The 20,064-nt window shown below is 37.4% G+C and overlaps 1 protein-coding gene across 1 annotated transcript in view; it reads right to left on the bottom strand.

The window, feature by feature from the left end:
- The window catches only part of LOC138707838 (protein tyrosine phosphatase domain-containing protein 1-like), a 436,109-nt gene that overhangs the window by 150,028 nt on the left and 266,017 nt on the right, over positions 1–20,064 (bottom strand). The window contains exon 5 of the mRNA XM_069837814.1: positions 12,363–12,485. Coding sequence (XP_069693915.1) covers positions 12,363–12,485 — 123 coding nt within the window. The remainder of the gene's footprint in view (positions 1–12,362; positions 12,486–20,064) is intronic.

Here is a 20,064-nt window from a genome sequence, read left to right as displayed (position 1 = left end):
ATTGTTCCAAAACACGACATATGCAGTTTATTCCAAAGTCCGACATTTACACTGCCATTGTGTGAACTATGAAGGCTAGTAACGTTCCAGAAGTCGACATCTTTGCTCAAGATAAAGAAAGTGTGTGATTTCTTTTAGAATATCATAATTCTTCAGTGCACGGAACTTACTGGGAAAATTGACAATGGAACTTTAGCTGAATAAGAATATGCTTAATTATATTGGTACTTCAGAGCTGTGTAGATTTTTACGTGTTGACGTGTTGTGTGAGCTTCTTATAGAAGTAAAATTTTCATAGAATCTCACATACAGATTTCGCCTTCAGAGCCTGGGCGTGGAAGAAGGAGAGTCGTTGATACAAAGAACTAGACAAAACATAGAAAAGGGATAGGAAGTTAAGTTTTATGCTAACTGTAATGTTTGTCTTTACAGTGATTGTGCGATGCTTGCTTGCATTTGATAATTTTTTGTATTGATTATTGGTCGCTACTCTCTCAGAACTCAAAACTTTTCCCATAAACCAATGAAGTTTCTTAACTCAGCGTGATATCAACCACTTTTACAAAGTGTTTTACAGCGTCCCCAATAAGTTGGTTCAAGATGAATTCATACTGTATACACAATAGCTGATTATCCTAAAACATATTTTGTTAACAGAACAGTGAGACATCAGGGGATGGGAGCAGGTCGTGTTCTACCAGTTTACCGACAAACTTTCTTAAAAATCTTGCAAGTGTCAAAGAATTGGGTGGGACTTGTATTTAAGTGGCATTTAAAAATTGGACTTCCGCCAGTAAAAAAAGAAGAGAAGAGGATACATGTAGCAAGAAATGTGAAATAAAGTGATATGCTGTGAAAGACTTCATCGAAAAATTAGGTACAATGAGTCACTCCATTTCCTCCATACCAACGGATAGAATTTTTTTATGGAATTGAGAAGGAGGCAAAGAAGATGAACATTATGAAATCCGAAGATTACTGCAATATCGTCAACAATGACACCATAAACAAGTTAAGTACAGACTGTCCAGTTTATTTGTGGAAAACGAATATACAAACTGTTTTGAAGCCACCAAATGGCTGGCATTTCAAACTAAAATTCTGTAAAAGAATTAAGATAAGGGAATAAAAAATTGAGTTGCGATAAGGGGTGAACAAAACTACAGAAGAATTGTAAATTTGTACAAAGGATTTTGAAAAAGGGGAAAACGTGTTCTGGATGGAAAAATCACACTTGCACAAAAACACATGCATAATCTATAAGGAAGAACTAAGTAATGTTAACAAATTACTTAAAGAAATGTTTAAGATAACTGGAGAGACATGGAAACTTTGGAATATTGCAAGAATATTACAGACCGTATTTATAACGAGGATGAGGATGAAGAAGATTGACTATCTGTGAACCACACGGAGAAGAGAATATCAGGATTTAAAATGTACACTTAATGAAGGTTAAATAAAATATTCTGATGATATATATATAAATGAATGGCAATTGTTTATTACATTCTTACCATTTAATACGAGAAAAATTCGTACCGGCACCGGGAATCGAACCCAGGACCTCTCAGCTCTGCGCGCTGAGCGCTCTTTCCAACTGAGCTATGCCGGGACACGATCCATGGCGCCGGCCGAACCTCTCTCGTTAGATTCCCAGTGCCGGTACGAATTTTTCTCGTATTAAATGGTAATAATACACATTGACTACTTCATAGTAGACGTGTAATATTCAATGAGGTGGGCGAGACCTCATACTTAATGAATATTGATTTATTACATTCCATGGATTCAATAAAATTAATAGCTTTTTAGTATAAAATGTGGATTATTTATGGGAAATAATGTTATTAGAATTTCCAAAAACCGACATTAATTTTATTGTTAGTTCCAAAATCCGACATATGTATTTATTGTTAGTTCCAAAATCCGACATATGCAATAGTTAGTTCCAAGACACGACATGTTCATATTTAATAATCTAATAACTCTTACAAAAATACATACTTTTAGTTCAAACATGTAATTTTATCCTCAGCTTTACTATTAAAGACTATTATAAAAATTTCCTGCACATCTCAGCACTGGAAATACTACAGACAGTTTTTTGGCTTTTTCTCTAAACCACTTAGAAAGCAAATGTCGGGTTTTGGAACTATACACCTCATGTGTTACCTAGTGAACTACGGCGTTGACGAGACGAGCATGCGCAATTTATGTCTCTGGAACTTAGAAATTGTCGGCCGGCCCATTCTTTTTGCCGCTAAGTGTACATGCAAATATGATGTGATCCTAAAAACAGACACGCTTTTCACTTAGGTTTGTGTCTACCTGGATTAAACTGTGACGCCTCTGAACTTACGAACGGAAAGTAGATATAATTATGCAAAATTATTTGGCTTACTTCCAAAACCTCGCGAGTGCGTTTGAGGAATTTTTACAGGAGCAAAATAACGTATTATTCTTTTTATATTCTAGCTAACAACTGTTATGTAATTTTGCTTATAAAATATAGAAACATTTGAAGACTTACGAGATGTTATCAGCAGACCCAATATACACAGATTTCAACGTTCGGGAAAAATGGACTTACGAGGTTTTAGAAGTGTGTAGAACACATAATAATTAAGTTATGCGAAACTGATGTCTGGAGACATATTGCATGGTCCAGCTCATTTACATCTTCATCTAATGCTAAAAAAATCAAGGAAAGTCGTTAAAATTGATTCGAATTCACCGCCATTTATCCCTTTGACTTTAAATAAGGAACTATTAATTTTATTGAAATTTCTGTATCACATTTAATTTCCATAATAGCCAGATAAATTGACTATTACACACTGAATAAGATTAAAATATGTCCAATAGTTCCAAGATATAATGCTGTATACGGACTGAGGAACAGAGATAGAGATGGCACGCCCAGAACCTCTTCTTCGTTATCAGGGATTCTGAAATTTGAATTTCAGAGAAGTTCTCGAACTCGACCTTTTAGAGCACTCTCTCTAATTAAAAAATTAAATGCGATTTGTGAATGGCGAAGACAAGAATACCATTGTTATAATTGGAAAAAATATTTCATTAAAATATTTAAACATTCTTTAGTTGGTTATTTAACGACGCTTTATCAACTACGAGGTTATTTAGCGTCGATGAGATTGGTGATAGCGAGATGGTATTTGACGAGATGAGGCCGAGGATTCGCCACAAATTACCTGGCATTCACCTTACGGTTGGGAAAAGCCTCGGAAAAAACCGAACTTAGGTAATCAGCCCAAGCGGGGATCGAACCCGCGCCCGAGCCCAACTTCAGACTGTCAGGCAAGCGCCTTAACCGACCGAGCGACGCCGGTGGCAATATCTTAAAATGAAGATGCATTTTGTAAGTCGGAGATTCTTGCAGCTCGAAAAAATGCGACAAATCAATTGCTTCATTTATTAACAATAATGAACAATGGAACTGCGTGGTAAAACACAAAATAAGAAAATAAGTGAGTAAATTATTAAATATTATTGCTGTATACATCGTGCGGGGAACGACTGTGCGTGACAGAAACCTGCCCCCTGGACTGACTGGACAGTGTTGCCAGATCTAGCAGTCATGAACAACTCGGATATCAATTTTTCGTGTATTGATAATTCACACAAACAAGGGAAGAAGATACTATATTACATTCATTTTAACTGCATGATCTCAAAATCAGACTTTTAGAAAGGCTTCATTCGTGTTCCAAAGTGTTAATAGATTTCTTCCTGTATGTATAATAGACATTTATAAAATGGGTAGTCTATCGAGTAGCTCAATTTCTAGTAAGATACTGGATTGAATTCCTCGTAGTATCAGAAATTTTCTTGTTCCGTTAACCTCCAGAACGGATAGAGAGTCACTTCAGCCTCCTCTGAAGTTGAATTCCGGGTTTTTCCTTGGAGTAAAAGCGGCCATAGCGTGCTCCCCACCACACCACCTTAATTTAGTGTCGAAGTCATGAGAGCATGGAGCTCCACGTCCATGCACCAATGCGTCTTCATGGAGTGTAAAGGGGCTATCTTTACTTTTACAGTAACGTTTAGGATAATTTAAGTGAGCCATTCTATTTCTATTTACTTACAAAAAGCTTTTACAGAACCAGGAGGTTCATTGCCGCCCTCACATAAGTTCAACGCTGGTTTCTCTCATGAGCAAGTTTAATCCAGTCCCTACCATCACATCCCACCTCCCTCAAATCCATTTTAATACAGAGCGGTCTATGATGTTCTCTACGGCACTCGGCGGCAAGCGGGTCCGGCGTCATCGCTTGTCATTCCCGGTGAACGGGGTCCGCTACAATCGCACGCTACAGTCTTTCTCTCTCTTTCCCTACATTCAAGGACACAGCACATGGTCACATTGCAACTGATAGCTGCTGTTCAGTTTCCTATGAGCTCTGTTGACGTTTGTATTGATGTGCGTACGTCTTACAAGCAAACATTCTCATGGGGATAAAAAAAGTTAGTTTTTTCTTCTATCATGTTAATGTCAAAACAAGGTTTATACAAATTTTGGCCATTCGAGCGCAATTACGAGGGCCGTAAAAATAAGTTTCTCTAGGGGCTCTTACAGAAAGAAACATAATTTCATTGGAAAAATTTATTCCAACAGATAAGCAATTGTTGAGCTATTTTTCAATATATTCCCCATCGGAATTGAGACATTTGTCACACCATGGGGTCAACAGAGAGATGCAGACTGCTGTTACACACTGGTTCCAATCCCAGGTGGCAGACTTCTACGACACACGGATACAAAAATTGATCCCACATGTATGTAGTAAGTAGGTCTACGTTAGTTTTAATCCTGCTAAGCGCCGTGTATTCACGGACGCAAGCAGCGATGGTAGCGGGTGGAACCTACCGGTGGTCAGCCGACAGAAAGAGAGGGAACATTCGCTAGGACACACTGTATGTTATGATAGTCTATCACAAAATTGCGTCCCGCGCAGAGTACCGAAACGAATTAAGTTACGAACGCACTGACCACAGTGTTGTGTAGATCGAAAGAAAATTTAGTGTTATGTTTCTCTAATTTTTGCACATTTTTTCTAAATGTTGATTGCATAACTGAAGAGTCTACTGCAAGAATGATGGATGTCACTTTCTTGTCGAAAATGAACCAAGACTGTCAATGCATAGCTTAAGACATATAGAATGTACATAGAGAGTTATATGGCATTAACACTGATAGTCATTGTCCAGTAATGATCGGGAAATCACAGTTAACCTTTGAGCGCTAAGTATTTCAAACTTTCAATTGCTTCTCCTGCAAAATATATTCCAAATGACATCCATCATTCTTGCAGTGAACTCTTCAACTATTAATACATATTCCAATTGCATTTGTATCTGCGTACTACTACCCCAACTGCCTGCGTCCAGCTTCCCGTTGATAGGGTAATGGCACGTATTACAACTTTTTTAATAATATATTATCATTAAAAAAACTGTTGTTCAAAAACACATTTTGTAACTTGTAAATATTATTAGAAACTAATTGTTTTATTATCTCCGAAAGTTTCAGCGTTACATTAAATTTATCTTGGGATTTAGAACAGTAAGTAGTTAGGTGCGTGCACTTATCCCACTCTCCCTATATTTTATAGTAGTTTGTTTCCTACGTGTCACTCATTTCGTCATTTTTTTACATTCTGTCATCAACCATCTTAAAAGTACAAATAATATGACTACGTCAAATTTATTCTTAATTACAAAAAAAAAGACGGGGAAACAAATATTTATGGAACCATAATATTTTTAATCCCAAATAATCTGTAATATATAGAAATATTTAAAAAAATTAAATGTTTGTTTCACTCTTGCCTTGAAGTGTAATCTGTTGGAGGGAAGTAGTGTTTCTAGTACTCTATTGATGGCATCTTGGATACACAAACAGCAAACGCTATTGTATTAGTATATAACAGCTTTAATTAATGCACCGAAAAATATGTTCGTAATCAAAACCTTATTTTTAAGTAATTTACTGACCAAGCCATAAATTCCAAGGTTCCTAACTCCTATCTACAGTGCTCCATAAGTACCGGTAATAATTAATTTTATATCTGAAAACATTAGCCTATTACGCTAATTAGCGAAGAATTTATTGAGAAATGTTAATTGCTGCGTCCTCGATAGCGAGCGAATGCTATACTTCTCATTAGATATGAGGCCGAGAGAAACAACTATCCCCTAGAAATATTTTCTTCGAGAGAAAAATAAACGTGTTGTTCAGTATCGTACTCGTAAAGTAAACGTGTTCACGAAAGCCTACGGATTAAATTTCAAGTCCGTAATTAATAGTTTTCTTCTGTAATCCTATCAAAGAGCGTAGTGAATTCCGGTTTACAGGTTCCGAATTCAGAAACAGAATCAACATAATATAGAGTTATTAAAAATCCAGAAAAGTCTTGGTTACCCACAGTGTAGACACTGGAACTCCATTCTCGTTGAGATGATAGATTATTCTGAGCAATTTAATTTTACTTACTTATACGAGATAGAGTTATTATAATGTAACTAACATAGTTAAAATAAATAACATTTCTAAATAAAAAATGAACAGTCTATGAAATGTGTGAAGAGCTGGATTTATGTAGTTACTCCGTGCTAAAACAAATGTTCTTGTTGTTACCATGCAACAATTAAACTTTGAAAATTAGAGATAGGCTGTGTTTGTTAGCCATTTCGTTTGTTTATTGCACGTATTTTCCTACTTTGAGAAAATGGTTCTAAATTTTCAAACAAGAATTATTAGTTTGCTGCATTGCTGTCATGATTATGGTAGAAACTTCACTGTCGGATTTAGATAATTTGGACAAAAACACAAATGAAGGACGGCTATTTTACACACTTTCTTATCGTGCATTAATTAAGAAGTATGAACAAATTGGTTCAGTTCATGACAAAATGAATTCACGAAGACCAAGAAGGTCTAGCTAGAGCTACCTAAACCTAGCTAGAGAAATTCGTTATTATTCAGCAGTGTCTATGCTTTAAGCAAAAGCTTGCAAATGTCATACAGCACTGATTGGAAAATGTTAAGGAAACTTCTGAAAATATCGCTGCAAACTTCTGAAAATATCGCTACAAGCTGCAAATAATGATTGCATTGAAGAAAGAACTGATTTTAGGAAGAGTTTTTTTATTCCTTTTTTTTTTTCTCTCTCTCTCTCTCTCTCTCTCTGTGAGGCCAGAAGGGGAACATCCCTGTGCACTGCGACCTGAGGTCTATTGTACCCCCCTGGGATGAGTTGCGAGCCCACCGACCGCACCTACGCCGAACCGACCTAACCGCTAACACCCTGACAACCAGTCCTGCCATACCTTCAAGTACGTATACCATTCCACCCCCAACAGACCCCCACATTCCCTCCTCAAACGGTCTGAAGTGTAAACTACTCCTCCCGTCTCCTCAACGGTCTGAGGTGTAGACCCCTTCTCCCGCCGGGAGGGAAGTGGGTTCCACTGCTGAGTCACCAGCTACCACGCTTGACATCCACGGAGGCTGACTGAGTGTGTCAACAGCTTGGGAGGGCCGTCGCAGGCGCGATCTGAAAACCCAGGAAGACAACCGGAATAATGAGGAAAGGATGACGAGGGAGGAAAGGAAGTGGCGAGAATGAGTGGTGTTCCATACGCCTGATAAAGTTACCTGATATTCATCTACAAGAGTGAGCGGAAAAACCCCGAAAAATCCTCACCCAGGCAACTCGTCCCAAGAAGGGAATCAAACCCCGGCCCGCTGGGGTCAGGAGCGAAGACGCTACCACGATACCACGGCGGTGGTCTTAAGAAGAGTTACAACTTTTTATTACTTGTATTAGCTGAGATGTAAATCGAACTGAAATGATTATCTCGAATACTGTGCATAGATGAGGCCCATCTTATTCTCAATAGTGGAGACGATACTCACATTCTAGAACATGGACAACAGACAGAATCCCATGCTTAACTATTTCATAACCGCTTAGTTGATCTTCACTATTTAATTTCATTGGCAGTTATATTAATTTCAACTCTTATGCTTCATAATAACCTTATACAAATAATAATGTAGGTTACGAAACGTTATTTCGGTATTTTTTTTCGGAAACAAAGCTTTTCAACATCTGTGACATCGAACAATTTTCCGCGTGTATCTGTAGAGCCATTTCTGTCAAGTACTAGACGAATTTTGTTCATATTTAGTACTATACAGGGAATTATACAAATTTATTAAATGGTGACTGACATGAAGGATGTTCCTAAATGCAATAAATAAGCCAAGGTAACTTTAATTTTCTGCTTTAGTTTATCTAATAAGTTCATAAATGTGTCTGAATGTAACGTGAGTGCTGTGGAATGACCCAAAGCGAAAACGTAACAGCGAAGTTACACGCGTTATATTATCATCATCATCATCTTCTATATAAGCAGCAAAGATTTGAAATATGGAAATAATATGTTCAAAGGATAAAAGAGCAGGATCTATTTTCTGGGTACAAACACACGTCCTCCTTGTCGACATGTTCAACCTGATATTCAGATTAACCTGAATATTCGATGACGCAGTTACAGATTGCAAGTCTTACGTAACTTATTCATAGCAACGCGAGGTACAATTTTTCCTTACGTAAATGTATCCAGCCGCCGTGTTACACGTGCTGCTCTGATATTTGTTATTCACCTTCATAAACAATTCGAATTGTTATGTGTTATTTTATGATGTTAATTGTTTTATGGTTATATTGAAAGTATTTTAATCCGAGAGCGTGTCCTTAAATTAATTAAGATTTTATGTGCACTATTGAAATACCACAGCATAACTGTCAAAGAGAGACCTTTACTTTCAAAACGATATACGGAAGATTATTTCCCTTCTTTTGTTTCATCCAGTATGGCTAATAACGTGTGAAACCACTACTATAAATCGTATAATAAGCTACACTACTTTGCGACGACTGACAATGTCGCACATTTCTCCATGATCTGACGATTATGAAGATTTGGCAAACTTGTGGCACGAAAAAGTGGAGTACACCGAGAAAACTTGCTTGAAATTCATATTTATCCACAATGATTATTTGTACTAATTTACAGGACTTGAACACGGGTACAATAAAGAAGCAGACAAAACTCATACATACAGGTTGAAAGTGAAATAAACCTGCAGATTGAAAGGGGCGATAGGGTAAACTTAAACGAATAAAAAACCTATGTCAAGTTTTTTGATTAAATGCACAGTTAATTAGAAAATTAAATGGTATGTTTCAGCAGTCTGGAAACATCGCTGCTAACACACTGCCCTTTTTTCCTCGTAATACAGATGTAAGAGGTCAACGAACTCAAGGCTGTCTCCCTAGGTGACCCCTTCTCTCTCTCCGACTACAACGTTGGAATCTGTTGGCATCGTTCAGTGGCTTGCAAATAGTGATTTTTAAATTAAATTTATACGAAAACCGTCCACGTTATTGAAATACACCAGCGAGATAAATGATTATTTATTAGATTTTCTATCGACATGGACAAAAATCACGATCCTACTCGTAATAGTTACCGAATGAGTGATAAATATTTTGTAAAAATATTTTTCTGAGGAAACTGTGAACTATAAATCAATAGGAATTCCTCAGAGGCTGGTTACCTGACTCGATATTTTCCGAGGTTTCCCTAGATGTAAGACGAGTGACAGGAAATCCCATACCAAGTTATCGGACTCATTTCGCCAAAATATGAACTCGTTATTATCAATTCCATTGACTATAAATAACCCAGTAATTAATAGCGTCGTTCAATAGACGATTAAAGGAACATCGACGATAAAGTCTATTTTTATAGATTATGTATATAATGTTGGATTTATTTGCTGGAATAGTTTTATCATTATGTGATTTTACATTATAATACAGTCTGTAATGCAGGTTTTCTATTCCGGAATTCGCGCTTTACGTTCATGAATGAAATATTTTCATCCCGCACTGAGAACTAAACTCGTAGTTCTCAGTGCGGGATGAAAGATAATTCTGCCAAAATTTGCATGTTCACAAACTCTCTGTTGATCATGATTTAAACCTTGTTAAGAATAATATTAAATTGAACTTTTTCAATTGTCAATAATGGAAAAGGACTTCACAAAGTTTCGAAAATTGGTTTTGTCTTTGTATTCAGTCGATAGAAAGTGGAGTTTAGAAGAAATTCCTACTGCGGTCGTCACAAAATGCTAAAATATGTTAGACTGTCACATTTGCGTCGTTAAGAACAGCTTTATCTGCATCATTGTACCAGTTATTGTTACATATATTCTGCGGAGAACGTTATATTCACATTATTATTATTATTATTATTATTATTATTATTATTATTATTATTATTATTATTACTCTAAATATAATAAAACGTTTCAGTGTTTTGCATACAGTTTTGATTCTTTTGATTTCCCCAGAACTAGAGGCATGTTTCGCTTCATTTTTGAATCAGGATTGTTATATCGACTTTCTGCTGTTAACCTCGTATGGGGATATCTCTGTACTCTGCTGCACTCCGAATCGAAACTATTTCTCGTCACGCATTCCTGCTCCACGTTCCATAAAGCCGTTCCGAGGCGGAAAGCCTGGCTCTTTAACTAAACGATTGAATATAAAGACGTTCTTAATTTGCTCCTCCGTTCACACGAACAGACTGAAATTATTTAAATTCGAGAAAAAAATCTTTTTATTAAATATGAGTGGACGCTTCAAAATCTTTGCTTCAATTTTTATAAAAGTTTCGATATTTCGCTTCTACTTTCTACTTCAGATTTTGCGTGACGAACTTACTTCAAATTTAGAACCGTCTATTTCCTATCGTATTTTAAAAATAAACTATTTCGCCGACATAAATATTTGACGATCGTTACTTAGCAGCGTTTCTCAAGCTTTTTTGAAGTGGGGACCACTTTTTTAAGTCAGAACAGTTCCGCGGACCACCTTACTCTTGTTCACTTCTAAAGCAAATTTAGCATTTTTGTAGCATATTTTAATACCAGTATACTTATATTTTAAAATGGAATTAATTAATTAAAATTAATTAAATTAAATTAATTTTATATTACTATTAACTAATTAAGCTAATGCTAATTCAAGGCTATTAGAGTTTGGATAATCTTTAACTTATTAACTAAAAAAAATAAATAAATGTATAAATGTTGGTACTTACATTAATGAGATGGATGAGCCTGCCGATTCTTGCACATTTGTTCTATATCTGGACGTATGCTGGTAAGCTTAAGTCTGAGATCGTTACATACATCGAGTAGATTTTGGTAGCCTACTTTGTTTTTATTAGATTTAGTGATGAAAACCCTTTCTCACACAGATACGTAGAAGCAAACCTAATTATACGGTGAAAGTGTAATGGAACGGAGAAAAATTCTCTCCGGCGCCGGGATTTGAACCCGGGTTTTCAGCTCTACGTGCTGATGCATTATCCACTAAGCCACACCGGATACTCACTCTGGCGTCGGACAGAATCGTCTCAGTTTTAAGTTCCAACTCTTGGGTTCCCTCTAGTGGCCGCCCTCTGCACTATGTCATAGAGTCTATGAACGTAGGACTAAAGTCCTACTTCGGTACATTAAAATAATATATAAACCTAATTATAATCTCTAAAGCACCATAGTACAGCTCACTATATTCTCTTTTCATGTGTGATGAGGTCCAGAAATTAACCATACCTTCCGCTTGGAATTTCATTTTAAGTCCGGTCTCATTCGAGAGTTCAATTAACTGTTTTCTTTCACTCAATGAAAGTTCGTTAGTTTCAATATCGCAATGAAAGTGATCACAATCCCATGAAAATTCGTCATATTTACTTGGAAAATAAGTTTCAAATTGTGACCTCAGAGTTGTATGGCGAGAAATGCCACGTTCATAGTGCTTTAAATCCCTATTTTGCTGCTGAGAGTAGAGTGGGAAGTGGGTAGACGGATAGGGTAAGAAATTTCATAAAATATTTTTACTAGGAGAAAAAGTGAAAGGACATAGCCATGTGTCATTTCCAAACTCTGAGATTTTTAGCTATAGAGTGGTACAAAATTCGTTTGAATTTTATTTTTTTCTTCTACCTTTTTTGAAGAAACAGAAGGGCAGATCTCGAGGACCACAGTTGGTCCGCGGACCATAGTTTGAGAAACGCTGACTTAGATGATTCTTGATGTTAAAAAAAAGCCGTGGTTACTTCGTAAGTGCCCTGAAGTGGCATATATGTGCTTAGATTTTATTCATTCTGTACATGCAAATGTATGTTCCAAGACTTGAGTATGAACAGAGGCAAATTCAGACACTGTGGAAATTGCCATGCAACTCTTTGGTGCTCACCTGCATGGCAGTGCACCGCCACCTTGCCTTCAGAGAGCGCAAATGCCATAACCTTCACCATGTCGAGGAGACTGCTCAGAGTGGCCTCGCCATAGTCCTTCCAGCCGAAGTTGTAGAAGTAAACTGTAATTAAAGAACAACATTTTCACCAATACCGTAAACAAGTAGAAATCTTATTGGTAACTAGTTACATCCTGCTTTAGATACGTATGTGCATGACAGATTATGATGATTTATGAGGGTGGTATGGTGAAGCTGAAACCAAAATTGAATTAATTTGAAGAAACCTGCAGGAAAAAAAATAATTACCCTAGTCACTGCGATAGAATTACGTTAATATTTAACAGAAGTTAAAATTGCGAAAAGATATTGCTTACATTTGTAAGTACAAAGAAAATTAGAGGATCCACGTCAGAGAAATTGAAATGGTACAAATGTCTAACAATGAGGAAATATTCTACTATTAACCTAAATGATGGTTTCTAAGACGTCCGGGGGAGAAATGGGTTACAGTTGAATATGTCAATGTCCACAATCACCTAATATATGAAAGGATAGTAATGAGAGTTTTGACACAAAGAAAGAGTATAAATTCAATTAAAGTGTACGTTTTATGCTCAAAATGGCCTAAGAACTGATTTTTAAAACGCAGGTAATTAGTCCTGAATCACCCTGTATATTGAGGACCCAGTATTAGAGAAAAGCAATTTGCATGTTCAGTTGTGATTTATAAAAACACTTTAAATCGAAGAGTTTATTCAACGACAAATTTTCAAACTGAAATCAACAACTGCAAGTCTAGTTTTCAGGTAAAGCTCCCTGTGAAGCAGACTTATATAATTTCAAGGGAAAAATTGTTCCAGGGCCGGGTATCGATCCCGAGATCTCTGGTTGAACGTACCAGCGCTCTACCGACCGAGCTACCCAGAAACTCCACCCGACACCGTCTAAATTTTTCCCCTATATCCACACAACTCGAGTGGGCTGACAAGACGCCAGAGATCCACATCGAGTGCACACAAACTCTGTGTCTAGTTTTCGAGTAAAATTCCCTGTGAAGCAGACTTGTATAATTTCAACATGAAATCAACAAAGTTCTGCAAGTCATACTACGTCGAACATAAGTATTTTGACGTCTACATGGTTTCGAATTTCTAATAAGAGCATAAAGCAGGGGTTCTTAACCTATGGGTCGCGACCCAAACAAGGGTCGCCGTGGCTTTCGGAATGGGTCGTTGTAGCTACCAGAAAAAAAATTAAATTTAAGGAATGTGAATTAAAGTACTAGGGATTATGACTATATTTTATAATTATTATTATGAAATATTATAACTCTATATTAATAAATAATTGCTACACTTATTTACTTGTTTTTATTACAATATAACTGTTTAACTTCAAAATAGGCCCATAGGTCGCGCAAGTTTATCGCCCAGTTAACTTGGGACTTGGCTAAAAAGGTTAAGAACCCCTGGCCTAAAGGAACGGTTATAAAGATGATACATTCTTTTTGAAATGTTATACTTGTTTCACAACAATTCAGTTGAATTGAATTTAAAAGGGGGAGGGCTATAACAGTCCTAGCACTGCGACCTGAAAGATGTATTACGCATCTCCGTCATAATATCCTATCAGTCCAATAGTTTTAAGTCCTTAATGTACAGAATCAAACTACGGACTGTGACAGACAAGCTTTGGAAAACGTTTTCCAAAGATGAGAGCTCTTTGATGAGCGAGTACATTGTAGTTGCACAATAGATGAGCTACAGACTAGTCTCCCTGTGAACAACGAGCACAAGCCGGGTTGATATTATGTCTTATTCTGTAAAGGTTTTTCTTGAGGGCACAGTGTCCTGTAAGGAATCCCACTGCCCAGCGGAGCTGTTTCTTGCTCAATTTTAACAAGTCACTTGACCTACTTTTATTAAAATATCTTATGAGGGCCTTAAGCCTTGGTGTATCTGAACCGACGCATGCGACTTGCGGGGTGCGAGGCGCGCCTCGCACAAATCCGGACTACACGAGAGATAGTGAGTGGTTTCTATGGCTGCGAGGTGCGCAGACTTCGCATCTCGGAGCTATAGAAACCACTCGCTATCTCTCGTTTAGTCAGGATTTGTGCGAGGCGGGCCTCGCATCTCGCACTTCGCATGCGTCGGTTCAGAAAAACCAAAGCTTTAGAGCAGATGTCTCCAAAAGCGTACTCGCCAGTAAGCCCCTGAACGGAACCGAAGCCAGTACGTAATGAGCGTGCTCCGCCTCACCCATGTCCACCTGTACTGTACTCAATGTTTATGCGCAAACGAAGAGAAGTGACGGACTGCCATTATCATTGTGTTGGTCGGAGTGTTCCACCGTTTCACAATGTCTTCTAATCATGGACGTAGTACTTCAAGAATGAATAGAAAGAGAAATGTTTTTGTGTTAGTGGGGAGAACGTGAAATACTTAATTTGTTCGGAAATTCTTAAGGGTGTGTTGAACTTCAAACTGCGATGACACTACTCGACTATTCACAAAGAATATCATACAAATACAGGCATGTTGGACACGTGAAAATAATTTATTTTGGGGCTATCTGTATAACTGTTGGTTATACATAATAATAAGTATATTACAATACGCTTACACTCAGTTCGGCATGACAAAGGTATAGTTTTTAGTTTAATTTTAGGTGAAATGCGTAGACCTACAAATATTTTGATAAATATAAAACAAGAAAATACAAACACAAATCATACACGTTTTCTCAGTCTTAAACAAAAAAAGCTTCTTGCTAGCTGTGTTCTAGCTTGGAATATTGGAAAATCAATTGAGCCTTTTACAGAAGCATCATTTGTAAAATCGTGCATACAGAACATTACAAAAATACTGTGTCCAGAACAAAGTCAAAGTTTAAGAAAATTAAATTGCTTCCAATTACAGTTCAGAGAAGGAATTTCAAGATTGTAAATGTAATTGAAGCTGAAGTCGAAACCACAATTAACCAGTTTGTAGCTTACTCACTTGCATTGGACGAAAGCACAGATAAAAAAGACAAAGCTCACCTAGCCAGTTTTATCCGAGGAATTAATGAGCATTTTACTGCGTCTCAATGTATTCTAGATGTAATTACAAAATTCAACTGGAGAAGATCTTTTCCAGGCACTGAAAGGCACCATAGAACAGAAGAGGTTGAATTTGCAATGGCTTGTGTCAATAGCAACAGACGGGGCTCCAGGTTCATAGTAAAAATAATATACAAACGAATGATATTTCTTATTCTTTTGATGTTGTTATGTAAATTTAAGCAAACCGTTGCCGCAATCCCCCACTGATCGCTCCCATCTGTTTAGGTACGAGTCTCTTCCTCTTGTCTAGCCTTACAGCACACTGTGTTCGGCGGGCAGCATCGAGAGCACGAATGACGATACGCTTTTTGGAGACCTCTGCTTTAGAGTGTCTGCACCCCTCACTTGAGTTCCAGCAGTCAACAATTCAGTTCCTTCATTATAGAGGTTAAGGTCATTTTCTTTAACAGTTACACAAAACATAAACAAATGGAGTCATATAACATAGACCCATATAAGAATGAGAATTTTCGTTTTCTTCACTGAATAAGATATAAATTCTTTCAACATATCAAGTTCATCTTCTTTCTCTTTTTCCGATCATGTTATATTCCTATACGAACTGTTACAGTTTTACTTGAAAATTTCCACCCCTCTCTTCATGGGGAGTTCCAGTGAACTTCCATTTGGTCAATAGATCAAAATCCCGGGTTCGAATCCCGGTCGGGGCACGTTACCTGGTTGAGGTTTATTCCGGGGTTTTCCCTCAACCCAATACGAGCAAATGCTGGGTAACTTTCGGTGCTGGACCCCGGACTCATTTCACCGGCATTATCACCTTCATATCATTCAGACGCTAAATAACCTAGATGTTGATTCAGCGTCGTAAAATAACCCAATAAAATAAAATAAAAATAGATCAAAATTTCTCTAGGGATTCTGGATGTGAACATTCGGTCACACGTTAACGCCTGTTATTTTGATATTGATGAATATAATCCGAGTACAAAATGGGTAACGCATTCAGATTCCCTAAAAGTCTCCATTTCTTCTATGACCCCAATTAGTACAATCCGTCCACACCTGTGGAGAAACGGTTAGTGCGTCTGGCCGAGAAACCAGGTGGCCCGGGTTCGAATCCCGGTCGGGGCAAATTACCTGGTTCAGGTTTATTCGGGGTTTTCCTCAACCTAATTTGAGCAAATGCTTGGTAACTTTCGGTGCTGGACCCCGGAATCATTTCACCGACATTATCACCTATATCTCATTCAGACGCTAAATAACCTAAGATGTTGATATAGCGTCGTAAAATAACCTACTTAAAAATTAGTACAATCTGCTGTTTGACGCATGAAACCTCATGTCACTTGCAGTAATTCTACTGTCTTGCACGACTTTTTCGTAAGGACCATCCTTCGCTTCCATGGCAGAAGACAGTTCTTGCTAATGTCTTGTAAAAGCGAGTGCAAGTGTATCTTCGGACAGAAGATGATTTCATGATAATTTTTATTATGTCTACTGATTTATTAATTTTTAAAATATTGTCCAGAACATGTAATTCTTTAAGAATGATAGTCTAAATTAAACCAGAATAATTCAATTGACTTGCTTTCTAAAACTGTGTTATATTTTGCTTGATACAGATTTTCTGCTGCATCTATTCTATTCTCAGTTTCAAAATGACTCTCATAATGTCCAATTCTCCGCTAATTTCATTATAAAGAGTAGATAAATGAGAACTTGATTTGGCTTCACGAGGGCTGGAGCCGGGACGGCTCTGTACACTTGGGTATTTGTATGCTTTGACTGACTCTGAATGAATGGGGAAAGGGAGGAAAAAGCAGTTAAAAGATACACGATAAATTAAATCGTGTTCTTGCAAGGGCTATTGGTCTTGATAGTAACCTATATGTGAGCTCCTAGCCTAAAGGCCATTCGTTTCACTTCATTTACACCGCCCTACTGGAGAGACTTGAATTAATATTTGAGGGGAAAATGCCGAAAAGATTGTCAACTATGGGAACGTTAGAGTCGATGATATTTCGGAAGGCGGTCTTCTGCTATATGCGCCGTAACATCTCTGGTATGTCACGTCACAAGCTTGTACAGCAGAACCAATCGGAATTAGTCTGTAACGAGTGCTTCTTGAGTTCATCTGTTCACGTGTGAGTGTTTCAATACATTGTATAAGTAAAACTAACATATACTGTGTGCGTGTAAGATAAATAAATGGAAGGAGAGACTGTTAAGACAAGTACTGCACAGGCACACGCAAGAAGTAGTGATTAAGGTGTATAATTATTTTAAAAACGTTGACGAGCAGAAAGCTGCCGGTCATCATGAAGCTGGCTATATTGTAACCAACTTGCAATAAAGAGTGCATAAGCATTAGAGATGGACAAAACTAACTAACGCTCTCGCTCACTGTGTTCGCTGCATTTGTCTTTCAAGTCTCGGCTCGTCATTCTCGTGCGCTTCGAGTCTCGCTCGTCATTCTCGAAATAGCATTTGCTCGGCGTGGAAAGATTTCGTAACTTTGAATAACATACATCATTGAAATAAATAACATAAATGTTTAAATGAGACAAAAAGAAAAAAGAGAAAAGTATCTTAGTTATCAAAATGTTCTGGTTCTGTTATATAATATTACCTATGGTTATATAAATAAGAAAGAAACAATTCTCAAATAAATTTGCATTTCTAAGAAACATAAAACATGATATTAATATCTTTTTACTTGAGACTGCACACTTGATGTTAATCATATGAAAAGAAAATTCCTAGCTTTTAATAAGGACCTAGTAATTAAAGAGACTGTGGAACGGATTATTATACACTGAAAGGTAGAGATGTCTCAAATAGGCTACTTGATTGTTCATACATATATAACAGTTGCCAAAGTAGATAAAAGTTGTCAGGTATAAACAACTGCTCACTTCGGGATTTCGGGAGATGATCAATATTGAGTCTCGGAAGCCTCACAATCAGTCTTTACGTATAGGACGCGACATAATACAACATCGTCGTGCGGGTTTTCGGCTTTACGGGCGCTGTTAGACTCGTTTTCTCGATCGTTGTTCATCTCTAATAAGCATGTGATTGGGTTTGAGAACTGTGCAAAGATTAATCTTAGTGAAGGAAAGAGGGTTTGTTTGGTGTCATGCTTATAGTAGTCTACGACTAAGGTCATCATTGCCTTTTGATAATTTAAATTCTCTCCTCTGCTACTGGTATCACGCGCACGCGTGAAGTACGATGTGGCAATATTGTACGCTGTCTTTCTTTCTCTATCTCTCTCTCTCGACGCAAACGTTAGCAGACGACCGCCTTCCCAATTGCCGTCGAGTGTAGTTGACCTGGTATTTCACAAAGCCAGGGAATATTACCCACTACAGCAAAAATAACCACCCCAGCCCACGGCATCCCCAGCCCAGACCTCGAGCCAAGTCAAAGGAGAGAAGCAGCACCCCCGAACCAACTCCGCGAAGTTTATCGATGTTAGGAGACCGCGCTCACCCAGGCTTAGTAGCGAGATGAAGATAAGAGAACGACAAAATTTTGAACTGCGAAATGTATACTGGTCCGTGGCCCATTTCTTCAAGGGCTTGTGCTGACATTTGAGGGGGGTCCGTTTCAAAATCTGCTTAATGTTCTCGTTAATTAAATTGAGTTAGGCTTATATGCCAAATAAGGTATCCTGGGACATACTCCACCAAATATAGTAACTATGAATATCGAATTCTACAATATTTCTGCATAAAAAGGCGTATAAAAGTAAGGCTCCGCCGTAAAACCTACTTAATGCATGAAGATAGTAGTGATACTCAGTATGAGAACTTACCCCATGGCTGGGCATCGGGAGCAGAACCAGTCTAATATTCATCCGTAACTGAATCAACGCTTCGCGGTGTTCGGTGGGGAAGAAAGGGGATGAAGAGAAATCACATGGCTCCTCGTGAGAGAGTAGAATCCGCTTTTGCTGCCCACCCCTGACTTACCCAATGCAACGAGAAATAAGAATGCAATTTTTAAGATCGATAGTGACATATGTGTTTTCGTTAGTAATGTAACAGCGTTTGCAGACTTCAGAAAGTTTTTCTCTAACTGAAGCAAACACAGTTTACACCTAGGCCTACTCATTTTAACATTGGGTTTGTTCACTCACTCACTCACTCACTCACTCATTCACACGCTCACTCATTTAGTATTTATTCATATAAAATAAAACTAGGAAACATTTAAGAAACTCCTTACTGCATATTTAGCCATTACAACAGCAATAGCTGCTACCGTTAAAAATGAACTGTGGTGGTCCTTTAACAAAAAAATACTTTTATAACTCTATTCAAATTCGTGCTAGAGACCTCATTATTTTCAGGGAAGTTTAATAATCAAAACTATATAAAATTCATTAAATATTCTGTATATAGGTGCTAACATAAATCCCGTGCAATTTTGTGAAGCCTTAAAGGACGCTTACTGGTCACAATGACTGGCACGGTCCTTCTAGTGTTAAAAAAATCAGTACTGTTTTATGAAAAAAAATTATAACAATTAACCAAATTATATCTTTTAGTAAAATATACTGTCATACATTTAATGGTATTTATGCTTCATAGAAACTCTGCTGCCCCAAATATTTTCCTAAGCATC

Source organism: Periplaneta americana, chromosome 10 (genome assembly GCF_040183065.1).
Source record: "Periplaneta americana isolate PAMFEO1 chromosome 10, P.americana_PAMFEO1_priV1, whole genome shotgun sequence".
Taxonomy (NCBI): Eukaryota; Metazoa; Arthropoda; class Insecta; order Blattodea; family Blattidae; genus Periplaneta; species Periplaneta americana.
The sequence above is the reverse complement of the archived record's forward strand: the minus strand, read 5'-3'. Positions and strand labels throughout refer to the sequence as shown.